This window comes from Brassica rapa, chromosome A06 (genome assembly GCF_000309985.2).
Source record: "Brassica rapa cultivar Chiifu-401-42 chromosome A06, CAAS_Brap_v3.01, whole genome shotgun sequence".
In the NCBI taxonomy this organism is placed as follows: Eukaryota; Viridiplantae; Streptophyta; class Magnoliopsida; order Brassicales; family Brassicaceae; genus Brassica; species Brassica rapa.
The window spans coordinates 21,950,301-21,971,225 of record NC_024800.2 but is presented as its reverse complement, the minus strand read 5'-3'; the positions used below and the strand labels follow the sequence as shown (position 1 = coordinate 21,971,225).

Below are 20,925 nucleotides of genomic sequence, written 5' to 3'. Positions count from 1 at the left end.
ATCATGTTGTTTCCAGAACGATCAGAAAAAATGTTTGAATAAATCATATTTTATATCATTTATCAAAATCAACAGCCCATTAATACAAATAAACCAAGAAAAACACCAGAGAGTCTGTCTACGTTTTTGAATTCTTTTGAGATAATGGGAGTTTTGGACTTTGAATTCTGCTCCATCCATGCTACTTGAGAATTATATAGAAATAATCTTTTTTCTAAAATTGTGTAATATCATTATGAAAAAAAATACTGTATATATATTTGTGAATTCTTTATATTTTTACTATTTTGCTATATTTGATTTAAACATCCAAATTTTAAAATATTTTCATATATTTAGTTTTCTAGGTAAACTAAATACAATAATAAGAAAACTATAATTAGTAACAATTGAAATAGATAATAGATAAACCAAGCTTCATATTAAAATTTTTAAATTACTACTTTTTTGGTCAACAAAAAAATTACTACTTAAATGATTAAAATCTAAACAAACTATAATTTTTTTTTTTTTGAAAATATTATTTGTTGATAACGACCACTACCATTTTCAGAACATATGCAGCACGAGTATCAAATATTAATAATGCCTATTCTACTTCTGTAAAATAATTTCGTTTTTCATTATTCTATACATTTATGAAAATACTTGCCAAACCCACCAAAAATATGGAGATAAAAGTTTCTTTTGTTAGTTAGATCGACGTGTTATATAGAGTATATTTGGATAAAAATGTATACATAACCAAATGGTGGTAGTTTAGTGATAATGTTTTGGGGTCAGATGTTTATCTATATCGGTTTTAACTTTGATTTTTCTAAACATTTTGGATCTTGGCTTTGGCTCAATTTATTAATATTTGGATTGGAACAAATGATCATACATCTTTCGACATTAGTCAGAAAATATTCTAAACATGTATTAGATAATGTGGTAATTAGTCCAGTATGTACACTAAATACATTGCTTTCGAAACTGAACAATTTAGTTGATAAGGTATATCGAAAAAAAGATGCGTACATAGATACCCACTAAACGTATGCATGCAGCATGTTGTAACGCTGAGTCAGCTCCAGGTGTTTGGGCACATGCAAACATGCATCCGGACTGTTTACCTTTTTACATGTATATTACTATAAAGTAGAAAGAAAAATAAAAAAAATGGATGACCTCACCAATCATAATCTCTCATCAAGGATTTTCTTATTATTTTCTGACCAAGGCTTTTCTTATGTTGAATACCACTATACAACATTTGATTAGTACAATCAAACATGATTTCATATTAATTAAGAAAATATACATAATCATATATTAAATATTAAGAAATAGTGTTCTGCTTTAAATCTATCAGATATTTTGGCGTATAGACTAAGACACACAGTTAAAACATATGTTTAACTGTGAATATATGTATAATTAGATAAAAATCAGAATGTATCAAAGATGATTACTGACTATTGGAATTAAAAAAAGCATATCGTTATATAAGTAAATATAAGCTAAACTAAATTCTTAAGAATGTTGTAAAAATAAATTCTAATAAAAATCTATTAAGCATCCACAATATAATATCTCTAACTAATTTATACTTGAAGGCTAGATCTATGACCCGGGTTTCGAATCAAGTTAATTGAGTATAAGATTGTATTTGGATCAGTTTTCTGATTTATTATAATTATCCCTAATCAGAAGTTACTCGTAGTACCAAACATGGATTTGAAACCGCTCAGCTACATGCATCAAGAATCTGAGTGAATTCTCATCACACTTTGGATCACTTGAGTTTCTAATTATGATCATCCAACTGTAGCTTATATTTTGTTATACATACGCATCTATATTTTAAGGCTGCAATAAATCAAAAAGCGCACATGTGATTTTACATACACGACTGGTTCTGGGCAACACTTAATAAATTATTTGTCTTAATTAGCTCTCAAATTTTAAAGAATTAATATGTACTATATAGGCATTTATGGCTCTTTAACCTTTTTGGACCGGTTTCGGTTACACTTACACACCTTGGTTTAGATTGGTAACAAAATGCATGTGCGATATGAGGATGAGGTTCCAAAATTTCGTTCATCACGACGTTTCACTTTGCGTATATTCAAATTCAAAATAGTTACGTAATGCTCAATCAAAAGTAATAATAATACGTGACATAACAATAGTCGTGACGTTAAATAACATTAGTCGCATAATAAAAAGTAACCATCCGCTATTGGTTTCCCACGGCATCTCCAATCATTTTCTATTTTTTTTATTTTAAAATAGAGTAAAAGAGATTATAAAATAAAAATTATTCATAATATTATTTTTTTCACTCCATAAATAAAATAAATCTTTTTTGTTCATATATGAAGGAATAAAAAATAAAATAAAGTTATTTTTATTTTATATTATTTTTTACTTTATTTTAGAGAAAAAAATAGAATTTTCTTTGAAAATGCTTTCATAGCTGTCTTTAACTGTGAAACAATTATATAGATCATCTTTCATTTGTCCAAATTTAATCAAAATCATCCCACGTGGTTCTTACAAATTTTTTAATTCACAAATAATATTTAATATTTCTTTTTCAAAATTTGTTGTGCACCCCACGCTGCACCCATGCCAAATTATATTTGGTTTGTAAAATTTTAATGATATACTGTAATATAAAACACAGTGTTTAATGAGTTTTCTACTGATTAGATTGTTAATAGTGTCGGTAATAGAACTGACCGAACTTATAGGTAAAGGATTTAGATGCTTCTTCTAAAAGGAAATAAATCAAATCTACAAATCTGCTTTAAGGAACCAAGATTAAATTCTTTGCATAGTTCCATACAATGAATAAAACTACAGTTTGATTTGTCTTCTCTATCCACTTCAAAGGTCAAACTATTCGAAAATATTTGGACAAGGAGAAAAAAACATAATTCCTGAGAAATTTTTATTATTTATGTGCGCCGCAGTGTTGCGCAAAAATTCAAACTATAATAAAATTGTAAGGTAAAAAAGAAAAACTATAATAGTGTGCATAAAACTTTACAAAAAGTTTCGACTGTCAGTAACGTCGTTCTTCTACGGTTTTCTCGTATGATGTTGTAAACAGAATTTATCATCATTGAGCCGACAATGAAAGTGCAGAATGAGTGAATGTTATGGCAAATGCACTGTTTTAGCAGTTGACAGATAAACCCTACCACTGTAAATCAGATTCAATTATTGTTCCCCAACCCAATGTAGGAGATAGGAGAGCCACATATGATCAATCTTAGTGCATTTGACTGATTTCACTATGTAGTTTGTGCAATATATGCAATAAGCAAAGTTCGAAAAAAAAAATGTAAGTATTAATTAAACAAAAGTAAAGAGAGGAGTATATGATAACTTTTAACATTTTATAATATCCTTAATTACATAATACTGGCAAATGACGACGACGCACTAATACAAAAATAAAAGGTTAGATACTTAGAGTTTATTTTTTAATGAAACTTCTATTAAATTTAGGAATACGAACGAGTAACTAAGGTTTATTAGCACCAATATTTAACAAAGATAGAAACATAATACTTTCCTTAAGCTATAACCTCTATAATGTATAACTAATATTCTCTTAATAAATAAAAATTAGTCAAAAGTAGAGTGTGAGAGTCGTAGAGATGATGACAAGTCATCTCATCATCTTTTCTCGAACGACATTGGGTTATGACTTAGATACATTAGACTTTAAAGTAGGAATTTCGAAAGAAATTCCCTCTATATAACAAATGAAGGAATAATTAATATATAATGTAATCACTAAAGTCGGTGAGTATGATGCAAAGTATTGTCCTTTTCGATGCCAAAAATTATTGTCCCATGGTTATTTTTACTTATATATTATTTTCCTCGTTATCAAGAATATATCTTTCTCCCATGAATGAATTTTATAATGAATCCTTCGTTGTGTTAGTGGTTCGTTTGCATGTGCAACCATGAGGATGATGTTCGCTATATCAAAACTTAAAAAAACTGAATCCGCATGTTGAAGAAAAAATTTGATTTAGCAAAAAAAAAGAAAAAAATTGATTTGTATGCCAAAAAGTAGTCTAAGTGCAACTAAATATTACGTGTGATTACATTTACAAAGCAATTAAGTGGATGCATGCGGTTTTGCAGATTTAAATGTTTTGTAACAATATATTTATTATAATTTTTCAAATTAAAATATGTTTTTATCATTATGTGTTTTTGTTAAATATTTATTCAAAGAATAATTGTTTTAAAAAGGATAAATATGACTATTTTAAATATTTTTTGATATTTTGTATTGATAATTGTACTAAAATTAGTTATGTATAATATTCATGATTCAGTTTTTAATAAAACTACTTAAGTTTTAAAGGTATATAATACTAAAAATTTTGAAATATTTTATATAGTTTAGAAATACTTGATTGCTAAAAATGATTTTATGAAGCATTATATATATTGTATAAATAACATATTTAATTACCATATATTATTTTGTGCAATATATTTAGGTTTTGGATACTGATAAAATTATTTCTAGAACTAATTTTCATACTCATAAAATAAATAAAAATTGAAAACCCATTAACAAATCACATTATAATATTTTTTCTCATATTCTATATATGATCGACACCTAAGAAAAAAATCAATTAAGTGATTTATCATTTAATATAAAATTAAATTTAAAAATATATTTTATAAATTAATTTATAAGCTTGTATAAATAAATTAAAACCTCTTATCATAATTTAAAACATATGATAAGCCAAGATAATTAATTTTATAAATGTATTTATGTTTTATAGATGATTTATAAAGCATGTATGAATTTTATTAGATATTAATAGTTATTATAATACTTTATATGCAAAAATAAGGCTTTATATAAGAATATAAAATCATTATATCGATGTAATAAATAAATGTGTTTACTATTTTTATGTAGTTTATAAATATATAAAAATTGATCAAACATTATTACTCTTTGTATAGTTTCAACAATTAGTTACCATAAATAATTATTTGTAATATTATGTAGATTGTTTGGCAAGTGATATTAACTGTTTATAGACTTATTTTTTCTTTTAAATCTAATTAAAATAAATAAAAATAAATCAAAATTAAAAATTATCGACAATCAATTTATACCAGTTCTTAAAGATTTCATAAATGATCGACACATAACCAAAAATCTCTTAAATAACTTCTCAATTAATATATAGTAGGATATATAGCTTTGATTTTAAGCTCTTATAGATGACTTACAAACTCTTATAATAATTTAAAATATACAATAAGCCAAGATAAATAATTTGATAAATGTTTTTATAGATGATTTATAAAGCATATAATATGAACTTTAAAAGATGTTAATAGTTATTATGATAATTTATATAAAATATAATACTTTTATATAAGAATATAAAATCATTATGTTGATTTATATAAATGGTTTGTCGTTTATTATTTTATGTATTTTTTAAATTTAAAATTATCAATTTATTTCACTTTCTATAATTTCAACAATTAGTTACCATAAATCATTTTTGTAATATTATGTAATTATTTGGCAAGTGATATTAATTGGTTGTAGACTTTTTTTTTAGATCTAATTAAAATAAATAAAAATAAAATATCATCGACCAATCAAATTCTAATAATTTTGTAAGAGTTCACCAATGATTGACACGTAAGCAAAAATCACTAAAGTGACTTATCAATTAATATATAGTAGGATAATCGGAAATGATAAAGAACACCCACTTTATATGTCTATAAAACATACCAACATCTGTTCACAGCCCTCTTAAAAAAATGGTAAAACAAAACCTTTTCACAAAAAAAGTAAACCGAAAAAAGTCGAATAAGTTGTTTGTAAAAAAAGTTATAATTAAAACATAACTGAATGTGAGAATAAATATATATATAAGGTACAAGGGTGAAGGGGGTGTGTCTATATATGTTCGATGATTAGTTCTCTGCCATGTGCTATGGAATCAACCTCTTATGCTTTATGTTCTGTTAATTCCTACCTTATACTATAACCTTCATTATTCATCAATAATTCGAATTCTTCCTTCGTCTTTTTATATTTTAGTCTTTCATATAAATACTCCCTCTTGCCCTACTCATCCTTCAAAACATCCCTCTCTCTTCTTCGTTTCAATTTCATCTTCCAATATCCAGTGATTGTAGAAATGGGAGAAGAAGTTAAACAAGTAAGATTCAACAATATTCTAATTTGCAACAAAAACCTTTTATTATTAATTGGTAACTGATGTTTTCATTATTAGGAGGAAAAGGAGGCAGTCTCTGCTCCAGAGGCCGTCCCAGAGCCCGCCTCCGCTGAGGATAAGAAGAAAGATGTGGGGGAGGAGAAGCAAGCGGCGACCGAGGAGGAAAACCCAACTGTGGAGGAGGAGCCGCAGCCGCCACCACCGCCTCCACCATTCATACTCTACGTCGACTTGCATTGTGTAGGATGTGCTAAGAAGATCCAAAGATCTATACTAAAAATTAGAGGTACAAATATATTAATAGAGGGAGAAATAGATTCAGCTAAAGAATAATTGTAACCAAAATAAGATTTGAAACTAGGCATCTATACTTTTTAAAGTACCTATATATCTTATATGAATAATTACTTTATTTGTGTAAAAATGCATAGGTGTGGAAGAAGTAGTGATGGACATGAATGAGAACCAAGTGACGGTGAAAGGAGTGTTGGATCCCCAAGCAGTGTGCAACAAAATCAAGAAGAAGACTAAAAGAATGGCCAAAGTCCTCTCGCCGCTTCCGGCGGCCGAGGGAGAACCGCTGCCACCGGTCATAACCTCTCAAGTCTCCGGCCTCACCACCGTCGAGCTCAGCGTCAACATGCACTGTCAAGCTTGTGCTGACCAGCTAAAGAAGAAAATTCTTAAAATGAGAGGTACATGTGCATTTACGTATACTGGATCTAGTCAAAACAAACATACTCCTGTTTAATGTAAAAATATTAAAATTCTGTAGGACGGGTACATTGATTTTTTTTAAGCTTGGTTATATGGATCAATATATTTTTATACTTATAATTGTTTTCAATGAATGGCAATAACATACAAAAATGTATTTTAATATTCGCTTCCCCACTGTTTTCAAGATATATATATGTTTTCGTATATCACAATACTATTTCAATTTGTAGTCTTTTTTGATTTTCATGTCCCTGCGTCAACTTTAAATTCAGTTTGTATGGAAATCCATACGTGGGTAGCACGGTTCCTTCTGTATACTTTGGTAAATTGGTGTAACTTAATTCATTTAAACTGATTAATATTCTTGCTTTTAGGGGTCCAAACAACTGTAACGGAGCACACCAACGGAAAAGTAATAGTGACTGGGACGATGGACGAAGAGAAACTTGTGGACTACGTCTACCGTCGGACCAAAAAGCAGGCCCGAATCGTACCCCAACCCGACCCGGAAGCTGAAAAACCTGAGGTGGAGGAAGAAAAGAAGGAGGAGACCGGTGAAGGCGGTGAGGAACCCGCAGAAACAGGAGAGGAGAAGGAGGCGGGAGATGAAAAGGAAGAGGACGGTGACGGAGAAGAGATGGAGGCTTCGGAAGAGATGCGTGTGTGGGAAGAAGAAGGGATGAAGAGGATGATGTATTATTATCAGCCTTCATACGTCATAGAAAGGGTTCCTCCGCCGCAGCTTTTCAGCGACGAGAACCCTAACGCTTGTTGCATTTCTTAACTTGGTTTCTTATGATCCACGGAATTGATATATATATATATATATATATATATATATATATATATATATATATATATTTAGGGGAATTGATTACGTAAAAAGAATAAAGAAAATAGGTAACGATGCAAAATGTAAACTATTTATATATTATTTAATTTTTTATAAATGGTGGTTGGTATCTTTATTTATCGATGGATACTTTTTAGTTTTTACACTTGGTATGTACGTAATGGCAACTGAAAAAACGATCGATACGGAATCTATTCAATTCATGAAAGTATACGTGGATGTGCGTGTGTGACAGTGAGTGTGTTCGGATGGTGCGTTACGATCGTTTTCTATATTCCTGTGAAATATAGTATTATTTTGTAATGGAAATTGGAATTTTTAGAGGGACAGAAGAATCTAGCGAGGACTAGAGATCCTTGTGGGTCGCACATGGTGTGTTCCTTTTTTTCTTTTGCTACGTCAATCTCCATTTCTCGAACGTGGCAGCTTTTCCAGCCTGCCTTGTCTATTTCTTCTTAACCTTTCAATTTTAAAGGGTTTCTATTTTTTTCTTTTTTCCAAAACAGCTTAATATATACAAGAAAACACATTGTGAAACTGATTCTTAGGCGAAAAGCATTGGATTTAGTCATGCAGATCACGTGAACTATTATTGGATGACGTGACGATACGATGAGATGGGCCGTAGATCAGAAAGCCCACGAAAGGGTTACGCAGAAAAGAAAACCGAGAGAGTTGCAAGATCTCCTCCACAATTTTGGGCCAGAACGCATGATTCCTAGCTATGTGTTATCTTCTTGTTTTAGGTTAAGAACTCTCGAATCAAAAACACCACTGACACCAGTAGGCCTGGATATTTTACCCGGATCCAAAGATCCGACCGGAAACCAACTCGAAAAAACCCGGTTCGGATAAGAACCGATCCGATCAAATTACCCTATCGGGTCTTGTTGCAGAGGACCCGCGGATCTTGGACCCGACCCAAACCCGAAATCCGATGGGTACCCAAATTAATAATGTAAATTAAATAAAATGCATTAAAGGGGAATCGAAAACGAGTTATTTGTCTAGAGAACATGGGGATCAACCACTAGAAAACAACAAATTGTTGTTGTATCTTGCATAGTTTAGTATATATACACATTTTAATATAATAAAAACACAAATTTTGAATAAAATTTTGAATATTTTCGGATTTATAAATATTTTCAGATATTTTTTTTTATTTTTAGATCTTTAGATCGAACCCGAACCGAACCCGACCCGAAACCAAACCGAATCCGAATCAATAAATTCTAATTACCCGAATGGGTCTAACTATCTAAAACCCGACCCTATCCGAACCGACCCGGAATCGAGAATTTGAAATTACTCTATCGGGTCTTAAACTCTTAGATCCGAAAGATTCGGATCCGAAAGGACCCGATCCGAACCCGACCCGGCGACCTGAATGCCCAGGCCTAGACACCAGTTTCTTCCCGGTGGATGATGCAAGGACGAATGTCACTGAAACGTACTTAAGGTTACATTATAGTTTTGAGAAAATCGGATCGTAAACTCAATAATTTGGTTGTTATACTCTGCTTATTATAAGTAAAGTTGAACCACAGCTAATGAGGAGATTAGAGTAAATTTAACGAGTGTTTTCTTCTTCTTTTTCAGTTGAGAGTTAGCATGCATGAGATATGTAATTTTAGGAACATATTAAATGTGTTACAGCTGTGTCTGATCATTCATAACCAAACCTTCCATGTATTCTTGTTACTACCATAAAGTCTACAGTTTTCATAAAATTGTATTTTGTATTATTAATCATTTATATATCAAATTTGTTAAATAAATATACCAGAAGACAAAGTAATATGCGATATATATAACTTTTTTCCAAGATGCAGCATACACTAAAGCTCTGTAAAGTATAGTTTAGAACTAACCCATAATTGGTTAAGAAAATAATTGAAGGTTATTTTTCATCACTTGAGACTTTGAGACACTAGAATCTATAAGGATATGATTTGAAAAGAAAGGATTGGGTAAGAGGATTTTCGATAAAGCCAATGGCCCTTATCTATCCACCAACACAACCATTACAAGAATATCAAATATGTTCGTAAAAAAAACAAATTGTGCACAAATATTATGTCCATCGGTCTCCCAACAACTCGGAAACCATTATTTTTAATTAGAATAATTACAAAACTCAATACAAATATTTGATGATGATACCAAATCTTAGAAAATATAATTAATCAAAAACAAGTCATGGGCACTGTAAGTTATTAACTCCCTGAGTTTATGTAATAGACTTGTTAGTTTTTATTAATTCATTTTTGGTTAACTAGGAAGTTTGGTTCATATAGTCTTAGTTGATGTTGCTTGTGCCAATCGGTGTCTTTGCCAACAATTAGAGCTGAAGTTTCTCTTGTAGCCAAATATGACAAATAAAGTCATGACTTCTCAACTTACGGCTACGATAAGAATTTCAGATTTCACTCTTACATTTTGACTAGATTTTGACCCGTGCTTACGTTATCTTTTACATAAATATATATTTATTGTAAGTAGACAGTGTTATATATTTTCTATTAAAGGTTGTTTTGTTTTTTATAAGTATAATATAATATTCTATATATTATTTTTTTTCAAAATATGTTGTTATGTATTTTTCATGTCACTATGTTATATCATATATATATTATCATATAATTAATTTATTTTATACATACCATCATATAAGTACTCATATAATTAATTGTATTTTATACATACCATCATATATATTGTATTTTTTTAAACTTAATGTGAAATATAAAACCATAATTTATGTTGGTGTATGAAATTGGACTTTGTATTGTATTTTTCTTATATATATTTAAAACATTTTTTATAATGGTTATTGAAAAATATTTTAGTAAAAATCATTTTTTGAATATATATATTTTTGAATCAATTTTGATATAAATCAATTTTAAATTAATATTTTGATTTGAAATAAGTACATAAAGTTTAAATTTTGTTTTATGATTATTTTGACAAAATATATTTTTTAGATAGTTAGCTTGGACCATTTTCGTATATTTTAAAGCTGATCCAGATATATAGTTTCTCATAATATAATAGACTTCCAAATTTTTCTTAATAACATAAGCTAATTACTCTTTTTGTTTAATATATTGATATCTATGTTTTCAAATAATATTATATTTTTTTACTGCTATTTATGTTTCCAAATATTCTTTAAATGTATTTCTATTTTAATAAGATATACGTAGGTACACGTTTTACTTTTACAAAGTAGTGATTAAAAATAATAAAAACAAAAATCATCTGTTATTTTCCTAAAAACAAATCACATCATGAGCATTAGGTAGGTACACCACGCAGGATGTCTTTGATTTTCCTAGGGTCTACAATCATACAAGTCGTTGGACTAATTATTAGCAAATATTTATAGTTTTACTTTGACTAACATTGGCATTATCTTGGTTACATTAGACCATCCAAAAGAAGTGGCCACTAGTGAATATAAAACAATTAACACATTTAAGATTAGCAAATATTTATAGTTTTACTTTGACTAACATTGGCATTATCTTGGTTACACTAGACCATCCAAAAGAAGTGACCACTAGTGAATATAAAACATTCCTTAATAAATATTAGCTCCCATGTTTTGATCGTCCTAATGTAAGAGTGCAGCTTCAAATATTCATGCCTTCTTGGTTAATTATATATATATATATATATATATATCCCCTAGCACCCGGAAGATGTTCCAACAAAATTTAGAATCTCCCAAAAGCGTCACGTATTCACATACTGATTACATTACCCAAATCAACACGTCACATTCATACTCTTAATCGCTCATTCTTGCCCATTCCAGCTTCATACTTCTAGTAACTTCAGCCCATCCCACCATCTTTGTCACATATATGTCCCATGCACATCATTATAGTTTTTCCATATACATTAAAACCTAGCATTTAATTTTTGGAAATAACATGTTTTGACCAAAAAAACATGTTATCATCCATTTCTTATACATCGTTTTTGTATGAGATATTTCTGGCGAAAATAATGTGACCCTAACTACAATAGAGTTAAAGATAAAAGTAGAAACAAAATTAAATAAATTCAATAGAAGTCGGTAGATCTGACGGCTACAATAATTTATAACCAGAACCTACCAAAATTTATGACCATCAGCTTCGGAGCCCATACTCTATAAATACCATACCGTCTCTTAAAAGCTAAACCACATTGTCTTTTTCTGCACATTACAAAAAAGGTTACTAGAGATTTTCTTTAGCAAGACATCAACAAGTAAATTATAATCAGAGAACCTTCAAATCGTCATGATAACAGTAGCTATTGCCGCTGAGTTGCTTGAAGAATACACGTTGGCGCTAGCTCGCATCACCGCCACACTCCTCCCTCTACCACCAACAAGTCGCCGTCGAAGGGTGCGGGCTCCCACTAGCCGTGGCCAAGCTGATTCTTCCTTGCCTCGTAGCGACGTCTCATCATCTTGCGCTCCAAACTACGCCGCGTTTCTCTTGAATTTCTGAGTTCTTCTTACTTTGTATAGACGAAGAGATTTTCGAATTTTCTTCTTCTTGATTGTAATTTCGAAACATGCATGCTTGTGTTATGCAATGGCAACTTTCTATTTATTTCCTCTGTTGATGTTTTCCTACAATGATAAATCAAAAATTTAGAAAAACATTTAAATTTATTTTGTAACGTTGAAAATTAACTATTAGAGGGTTCAAAAAAAATTCATGTATCATTGACAACGGTAGACATTGTGGATAACTATGAAGATATATTGAAAAAGCGTATGAAATACGCGGTCAATAATTAATTTTCTTTTGATTTGTTTTTTTTTTTTTGTTTTTTGAGAAAGGGCTTTTATTCTTTTGAATTAAATTTGTTTATATTAAGAAAATTCTTTTATTTTTATTTTGTTAGATAATTGATATTATTCAGCACCACAGAAAGTATGTGTATTAAATTGAAAAGTGTGTATGACGTTCATTGAACTTCGTCACTCAAAACTCACCATATTATTTTGATAATGAGAGATTAACTTAACGCAACCATTTTGTTTTGTATTTTTGTGTAGATAAGAGATATTATTGCGGAATTGTTTTATATAAAAATTTAATAATTCGGGACTGTTTTTTTGGTGGAAAAGGAAACCGACACTATGGAGAAGGGGACCAGAATCACATGACAGTTCATTGAAAAACAATGATCATTCAGACGTTAGGAGAAGTCTTGTGTGACTTTCAAAAATTGTGAAAGTCTTTTTGGCTCTTGTGCATGTGTTTACTAGACACCAGTCTATTACCACAAGCAACTAAGAATTTGCTGAATACTACTCGTCTTTTTCCTAAAAGCCAAGGACCGCTCATGCCTTCCATATCATTCTGTTTCTTCGCTTTTTTATGCGTATTAGCTTCAGCATGATCCCAAGATTCATCCTCAATTAATCTTGAAAGCGTTCATCCACGAGATCAGTCACATATTCTAATCAAAATGTCATTCGCTAGTGTCAGTGTTAGCAAATTCTTGGAGGTCAAACTGTTGTTGCTTGCAGTGTTATGCTGCAATTTCGCCAATATGAGGAGCTGTCGCACTTCTTTTTTTTTTGGTAACATTGAGCTGTCACACCTAGAGAAACCGCCCTCTTCAACAAAGTGGTAAACACCGGATTAATAAAACAGTGATGAATGCTTACAAGCAGTAGATCAACGGATGTAAGTCTGTTGACTTCGTTAAAACTGCATTTGGGCTTCTGTCTTGGTTACAATAAAATGGGTCTACAAATTAAATAGAATAGAAGGTAGAGGTTGGGCGATGAAGCCTATAAAGAAACAAATACTATCGGACTATCGGTTAAAGTTTATTAAAAAAACGAGCATATATATATATATATATAGTATCGGTCCGCCCTACGGGCGGGATATTAGTTAATTTGATATTCACTAAATGCTCGAGTTAAAATTTGTTTTAAGATTCAAGAATTTGGTTATCTGTTATGTGTTACTTATTAGTATGCGGTGGTATAGTTGTTTTTCGATTATTCTTACTTTGGTATTGTATCAAATTAATTAATTGTCCAACTCATAATTATAGATGTACAAATGTGGATTTGTGATAAAGTTTGATGAGAATACTGTTTTTTTATTCTTATTCATAGTGGAGTGTGCATGTGTCAGAAAGAAGTCTATATCAACTTTTATGTTTTTGCGTATAGATTTTAAATATATATTATTTTGTATAATGCATACTTGCTCTACAACATTTGCTTGTAGACTAAAAAAAACTGTTTTCTATATTTTTAAAAGAGAAAATATTTAGTTTAGAATATAACATGGACATATGTATTGACTATATATAGAAGTTGAGTGTTATTTTAAAATGACATATCTATAGAGGTTTTTTAACCATTACTTCACTGGTACAAAACATTTACAACTGCAAATACCTTCTTTTAAAAGCAAAACTTATAAAAGCGTGTACAACAAATGTATTTTGATATATATTATATGCATCAAGTTATAAAGGTTGAAAACATTGCAAAACTGTTTGGAGCAAAGTTTTTAACTTCACGATCTTTATCTTGACGTCAGTCCAGTGCCGGTCCTGGCCACAAGCAGAAAAAGCATGGACTTCCAGCCGACACGATAATAAGTATTTTCGCGGCCACATATTTATAAAAAGTGACTTTAGCCTAGTGGTTCTAAGAAAAATTACTAGTGCTAAAGGTGCTGAGTTCAATTACCCCTGACAGCCTTTTGTTTTATTTTGGCCCCAAATATAAAATGGGATACGTGTCTATCCTATAACGCACGACTTGATGACGTGACATCACAGGAGGGAGACAAACATATTTTTATATATATAGATAGATATATAGTTTTCTTCACTACATCTTCTTTCTCCTTCCTATGCCTGGACTTTCGGATACTCAGATCGGGTTCGGATCGGATCATTGCAGGTCCGGATCCTTTGGATCTAAGAATTTAGGATCCGATAGATTAATTTAAAATTTTTGGTTCGGGTCAGTTCGGGTCTTCTCAGATCCGGATCGGGTCTTAGATAGTTGGACCTAATAGAGTAATTAGAGTTTGTCGATTCGGATTTGGTTCGGTTACGGATCGGGTTCGGTTCAAGTCATATCGGGTCTGATGCGCTCCGAATCAGCAGCAAAAACAAATCAAGAAGGTTTGGCTTATGGGTTTGCGATTAAACGAGATGGACTTGAAGTATATTGAAAATGTGTTTATGAACATGTATCTGCCCAAAGAAAGAAAGACCCAATAAGAAATTATAAGTAATGGTCGTATAATATATCAATCTGACGGCAATTTAGAGACCGTTGACCATGTGGAAGCACGAGAGCAGCCAAAGAGTCTTACGACTACAATCTTTCAATTTCGGTCAAGTCAAGACATTTATGATTTTGGTTAAATCAAAGTCTTTGGTCAAGTCTTCCTTGTTTTTATAAGTTGCTAATTTCTATGTTTGACTAGTTTTTTGTATTCCAACCTATTGTATGTTTTGCCTATTATATAAAGGTCATTTGATCAATGAAATAAAATAAGCTTGGATTATTATTTTTGAAACTTTGAGATGGATTCTCACTTCTCGTTTCTTGGTGTGGTTAGCTCCAAGTAAACACCTCTTTCCCGTTTGACTTGTGCGTCATATCAAGCAAGGGATCGAGATTGCATCTTTGTTGGACCGGTGCGTCACATCCGGCAACAAATTAGCTTCGGGAATATCAGCAGCCTTCCACATCTGTTGTGCGACCCTTCGATCCACCATTACTTTCTTTGTTGGACTTGTGCGTCATATCAAGCAACAATCAAAGCTCGGTAATATCAAGAGACTCTCCGCCTTTCTTGTGTCACCATTCAATCGACCAGTTCTCCCTTTTGGCGAGTTCATATCCCGTAAGTCCGATTGAGTGATCCTTCCCTAATTTAGGACGTATCAGGGTCCAACTCCAAAAAATACCTAAAACACACATAAAATATTTAAATACTCAAAAATATGAGAAATTTTATCTAAAATCTGATCCAATGACATGAAAAATATCCAAAATTTTATTTGATTATTTCAATTATATTTTGAAAATCTAAACTTTTATTTGAAACCCAAAACCATACCCAAAAACTAAAATTTGAAACTTAAAAAAATACCCATAATACCAAAAGTAAACTAAAACATCCATATATACCTAATATATATTAGAAGTTTGGATTTTTGGATATCTCACTCGGGTCTCAGGTTCGTGTCGGGTTCAAGACCCGCAGGTCCTTCACAACAAGACCCAATAGAGTAAAAGGATCAGGTCGGGATTTTTCAGGTCGGGTCTTCGGATCCGGATAAATGCCCAGGCCTACTCCTTCCTTGCTGTGACTACTCATTACATTACTGATGTAAAACCTGAAACAAGATAAACCTACCATCAACGAAAGCCTGTTAATTCTCGATTCTATGGTAAAGATTGCCAGCTAAAGTCTCACCGAGATGTTGTTGAGATAAGCTTGAGTTAGCTTAAGATACAAGTTACCTAGTTCTATTGAGTTATAGAATAGGAAAATATCTGTTTGTGATTCCTAATGAGTTTAGGAAATAGTGAGATATATATAAAGAGATGCAAGGGTGTTTGCATATCTTATGAGTTGAGAGCTTTAGGTTTTGAGTGAGTTTCCTAAAGAATTAAGAGATTAATAAAGAGTGATTTGAGATTTGTGTTTCTTTGATTCAATAATTGGTATCAGAGCATACTATTGAATTAAAGCAAACATGGGAGATATCGTTGCAGTGACTAGCAACTTGAAGAATGGTGGTTCTTCGTCAATTCAGTGTCCGATGCTCAACGACACTAACTATACCGTATGGACAATGAGAATGCAAGCAGCGTTGAAAGTTCACAAGGTCTGGGAGGCCATTGATACAGGAGAGAAAAGTGGGGAAAAGAATGATGTCGCAAGAGCTCTATTATTCCAGTCAATACCAGAATCGTTACTTCTTCAAGTAGGGAACCTTGATACCGCAAAAGAAATTTGGGAAGCAATAAAGACGAGGCATATGGGAGCTGACCGTGTGCGTGAAGCCCGCTTACAAACCCTAACAGCAGACTTCAATCGACTAAAGATGAAGGAGACTGATACGATTGATAGTTTTGTTGGGAAAATTTCAGAATTATCAACAAAATCGGCAGCACTAGGAGAGGTCATTGAGGAACCAAAGGTGGTTAAGAAATTTCTTCATAGCCTACCAAGAAAGAAATACATACATATCATAGCTGCCTTAGAACAAGTTCTTGATCTCAACAAGACAAGCTTTGAGGATATCATAGGACGGCTAAAAGCATATGAAGAGAGAATCAATGATGAAGAAGAAGAAGAAAAACAAGAAGATCAGGGGCAAAGCAAACTAATGTATGCTAATAACGACTCACAGCAGCAACCTTACCAAGAAAAATATGACTACACGAGAGGTAGAGGCAGAGGTGGTCGTTACGGCTATCGAGGAAGAGGCCGTGGTCGATACGGAAATCAAAGGAATGGAGGATACTACCGCCAAGAACGAGATGCATCAAGGGTGGTATGTTATCGATGTGATAAGATAGGGCACTTCGTTCAGAACTGTCCTGATCTCTTACTTAAGCTGCAAGAAACACAAGAAAGTGAAGCGGATACTACACGAGAAGCTGATGAATTGATGGTCAATGAGATAGTGTATCTCAATGAGCGGAAGGTCATACCAAACAAACTCGATGCAACTACAGCTAGTGAGAACTTGTGGTACTTAGATAATGGAGCCAGTAACCACATGACTGGAAATCTCGAGTATTTTTCGAGGATTGATCGGAGCATAACTGGGAAGGTGAGGTTTGGTGATGATTCTCGGATAGATATAACAGGCAAAGGCTCAATCAACTTGGTCACGAAGAACGGTGAAAGAAAGACGATTTCTGATGTGTACTATATTCCCAAACTACGAAGCAACATACTAAGCCTTGGACAGGCTACCGAATCCGGCTGTGAAGTAACAATGAAGGGAGACTTGCTACTCCTATATGATCGTGACAGCAAACTTATTGTAAGGGCAAAACGTGCACCAAATCGTCTATACAAAGTAGAGATGGAGATAGAGAACAGAAGGTGCTTACAGCTAGTTCATCACAAAGAATCATCAAAGTGGCATTCACGTTTGGGTCATGTTGGTTTAACCAATCTTAAACTAATGATAGACAAGGAGCTAGTAACTGGTATGCCTCGTTTTACAGTGGAGAAGGAGACATGCGAAGCTTGTCTGCGAGGGAAACAAATACGAACTTCCTTCCCTCAAACAAGCTCGTACCGTGCAACACAAGTCTTGGAATTAGTACATGGAGATCTTTGTGGTCCGATATCACCACCTACCGCTGGACGTAACAGATATGTCTTTGTCCTAATCGACGACCATTCTAGATATATGTGGACCATTCTCATGAAGGAGAAGAGCGAAGCTTTCACTAAGTTCAAAGTTTTTAAAGCTACAGTTGAAGCTGAGACAGGGACGACGATCAAAACGTTTAGAACCGACAGAGGAGGAGAATTTACTTCGCTAGAGTTTAGAGAGTTTTGTGATAGCTCAGGAATTAAGCGACACCTAACAGCTCCATACGCCCCACAGCAAAACGGAGTTGTTGAAAGAAGAAACAGAACATTACTAGAGATGACCAGAAGTATCCTAAAACATATGGACGTTCCAAACTACTTGTGGGGAGAAGCAGTCAGACACGCAACCTACCTCATTAACAGGCTGGCAACGAGAACCCTGCTGTTGCAGACTCCGTATGAGAGTTTTAAAGGGAAGAAACCGAATGTTGGTCACATAAGAGTCTTCGGGTGTGTTGGATATACGAAGGTTGACACACCACATCTAAAGAAACTAGACGACAGATCAAGACCTTTGGTTCATCTTGGAACCGAACCGGGAACAAAAGCGTATCGATTGCTTGATCCATCAACACAGAGAATAGTGACTAGCAGGGATGTAGTATTTGAAGAGGATCAGAAGTGGAAGTGGTTTCAAAACGAGAAAGAAACCAATGATAACTTGAGCATGATCAACTTTGGTTTTAGAGAAGTTGGAGAAGAAGATACTCCACGAGTGGTGGAAGAGGTAAACAACGAAGAAGAAGGACTGGATACCGATGGTAGACAAGAGGAAGCACCCGTGGCTCTTAGACGCTCATCTCGTACGATCATCAAACCTGCGTATCTTGATGACTACGAACTGCTATGTGAAGAAGACGAGATGTACGAGACGTTGTGTGAGATAGAATGTGAACATCTTTTGATGCTTGTCAATGAGGAGCCATGGAACTACGAAGAGGCAAAGGAATTAAAAGTGTGGAGAGACGCATGCGAAGATGAAATAAAATCCATTGTGAAGAACGATACTTGGAGTCTCGTTGATCTCCCATCACATTGCAAAGCAATAGGATTGAAGTGGATATTTAAAGTTAAGAGGAACTCTGATGGGAGTATCAGCAAGTACAAGGCACGCCTTGTTGCCAAAGGATACATTCAAAAGCATGGGATAGATTTTGAAGAAGTTTTTGCGCCTGTGGCAAGAATAGAGACGGTTTGTCTCATCATTGGAATAGCTGCTTCACACGGTTGGGAGCTGCACCACTTAGATGTTAAGACAGCCTTCCTTCACGGTGATCTAAAAGAAGAGGTTTATGTATCGCAGCCGGAGGGGTTTGTTATCAAAGGGAAGGAGAGCAAGGTCTATAAGCTAAAGAAGGCACTTTACGGACTGCGACAGGCCCCGAGGGCGTGGAATGAGAAGCTCAATGCAGTGCTGCACGAGCTGAAGTTCCATCGCTGCCTTAAAGAACCTTCTCTGTATCAGAAACGGGAGCAAGGACATCTACTGGTGGTTGCAGTTTATGTCGATGATCTACTTATTACAGGGTCTAGCTTGAACATGATAGTAGATTTCAAGAGAGATATGGCAGCAAAATTTGATATGACAGATCTTGGAATGTTAAGCTATTACCTTGGGATAGAAGTCATACAAAGAAAGGGAAGCATTGTGTTGAGCCAAGAGAAATATGCCAAGAAGATACTTGAGGAAGCCGGAATGAAAGGATGCAACTCTACGCATATACCTATGGATGCAGGTTTGAAACTAAGCAAAGCCGAGAAGGAGAATGGCGTGGACGAGACAGAATACCGAAGGAACATTGGTTGCTTACGTTACTTGATACACACGAGACCGGATCTTGCGTGTAGTATTGGCATTCTAAGTCGGTATATGCACAGTCCAAAGGAGTCCCATCAAGCCGCATTGAAACAAGTTCTGAGGTACGTGCAAGGTACTCTATCATACGGATTGATCTTCGAGGCAAAACCGCAAGAAGGCTTAATTGGTTATAGTGATAGTAGCTACAATGTCGATCCCGACGATGGTAAGAGTACAACCGGGCATATATTTTACTTTGGTGGCAACCCAATCACATGGTGTTCACAGAAGCAGGAGATAGTTGCTCTATCGTCTTGTGAAGCGGAGTTTATGGCAGCAACAGAAACAGCTAAGCAAGCAATATGGTTGCAAGACCTTATTGGTGAGATATTCGGAGACCCAAGCAAGAAAGTTGTGATACGAATTGATAACAAATCTGCAATCGCACTGTCTAAAAATCCAGTGTTCCATGGTCGCAGTAAACACATTCACACAAGGTTCCACTTCATCAGAGAGTGCGTTGAAAAGGGCCTAGTAAGCGTGGAACATGTCGCTGGGGTGATACAAAAGGCTGACATACTAACTAAAGCACTTGGAAGAATCAAGTTCAAAGAAATGAGAAATCTCATTGGAGTTCAAGATGTGAAGAATGAAGAGATCAAGCTTAAGGGGGAGAATGTTGAGATAAGCTTGAGTTAGCTTAAGATACAAGTTACCTAGTTCTATTGAGTTATAGAATAGGAAAATATCTGTTTGTGATTCCTAATGAGTTTAGGAAATAGTGAGATATATATAAAGAGATGCAAGGGTGTTTGCATATCTTATGAGTTGAGAGCTTTAGGTTTTGAGTGAGTTTCCTAAAGAATTAAGAGATTAATAAAGAGTGATTTGAGATTT

General features: G+C 33.3%; 2 protein-coding genes across 3 annotated transcripts; both read left to right on the top strand.

Annotated features, from left to right (window-relative positions):
* Positions 1 to 5,926: 5,926 nt before the first annotated feature.
* LOC103874323 (heavy metal-associated isoprenylated plant protein 9) lies at positions 5,927 to 8,150 on the top strand. Of its 2 annotated transcripts, XM_033272836.1 has the most exons (5): positions 5,927 to 6,230; positions 6,306 to 6,534; positions 6,680 to 6,943; positions 7,343 to 7,789; positions 7,830 to 8,150. In XM_033272836.1, exons 1-4 carry the CDS (start codon positions 6,210 to 6,212, stop codon positions 7,750 to 7,752), a joined length of 924 nt encoding a protein of 307 aa, XP_033128727.1. In that variant the 5' UTR covers positions 5,927 to 6,209; the 3' UTR covers positions 7,753 to 7,789; positions 7,830 to 8,150. The 2 variants fall into 2 exon arrangements, with proteins under 2 accessions (XP_033128727.1, XP_009150981.1); XM_009152733.3 differs by having other exon boundaries at positions 7,343 to 7,936.
* A 3,725-nt stretch (positions 8,151 to 11,875) lies between these two features.
* LOC103874322 lies at positions 11,876 to 12,499 on the top strand. The gene has a single exon (XM_009152732.3). The coding sequence runs from the start codon at positions 12,120 to 12,122 to the stop codon at positions 12,330 to 12,332; it is 213 nt and encodes a 70-aa protein (XP_009150980.1). The 5' UTR covers positions 11,876 to 12,119; the 3' UTR covers positions 12,333 to 12,499.
* Positions 12,500 to 20,925: the final 8,426 nt, after the last annotated feature.

What these genes read in the sequence shown, in the direction of transcription:
- LOC103874323 (XM_033272836.1), top strand. Translation starts at nt 6,210, where the DNA reads ATGGGAGAAGAAGTTAAACAA. An exon ending in TGGGAGAAGAAGTTAAACAA is followed by an intron (nt 6,231 to 6,305) that starts GTAAGATTCAAC and finishes TTTCATTATTAG; the next exon opens with GAGGAAAAGGAGGCAGTCTC. An exon ending in GAAAATTCTTAAAATGAGAG is followed by an intron (nt 6,944 to 7,342) that starts GTACATGTGCAT and finishes TCTTGCTTTTAG; the next exon opens with GGGTCCAAACAACTGTAACG.
- LOC103874322 (XM_009152732.3), top strand. Translation starts at nt 12,120, where the DNA reads ATGATAACAGTAGCTATTGCCGCTGAGTTGCTTGAAGAATACACGTTG.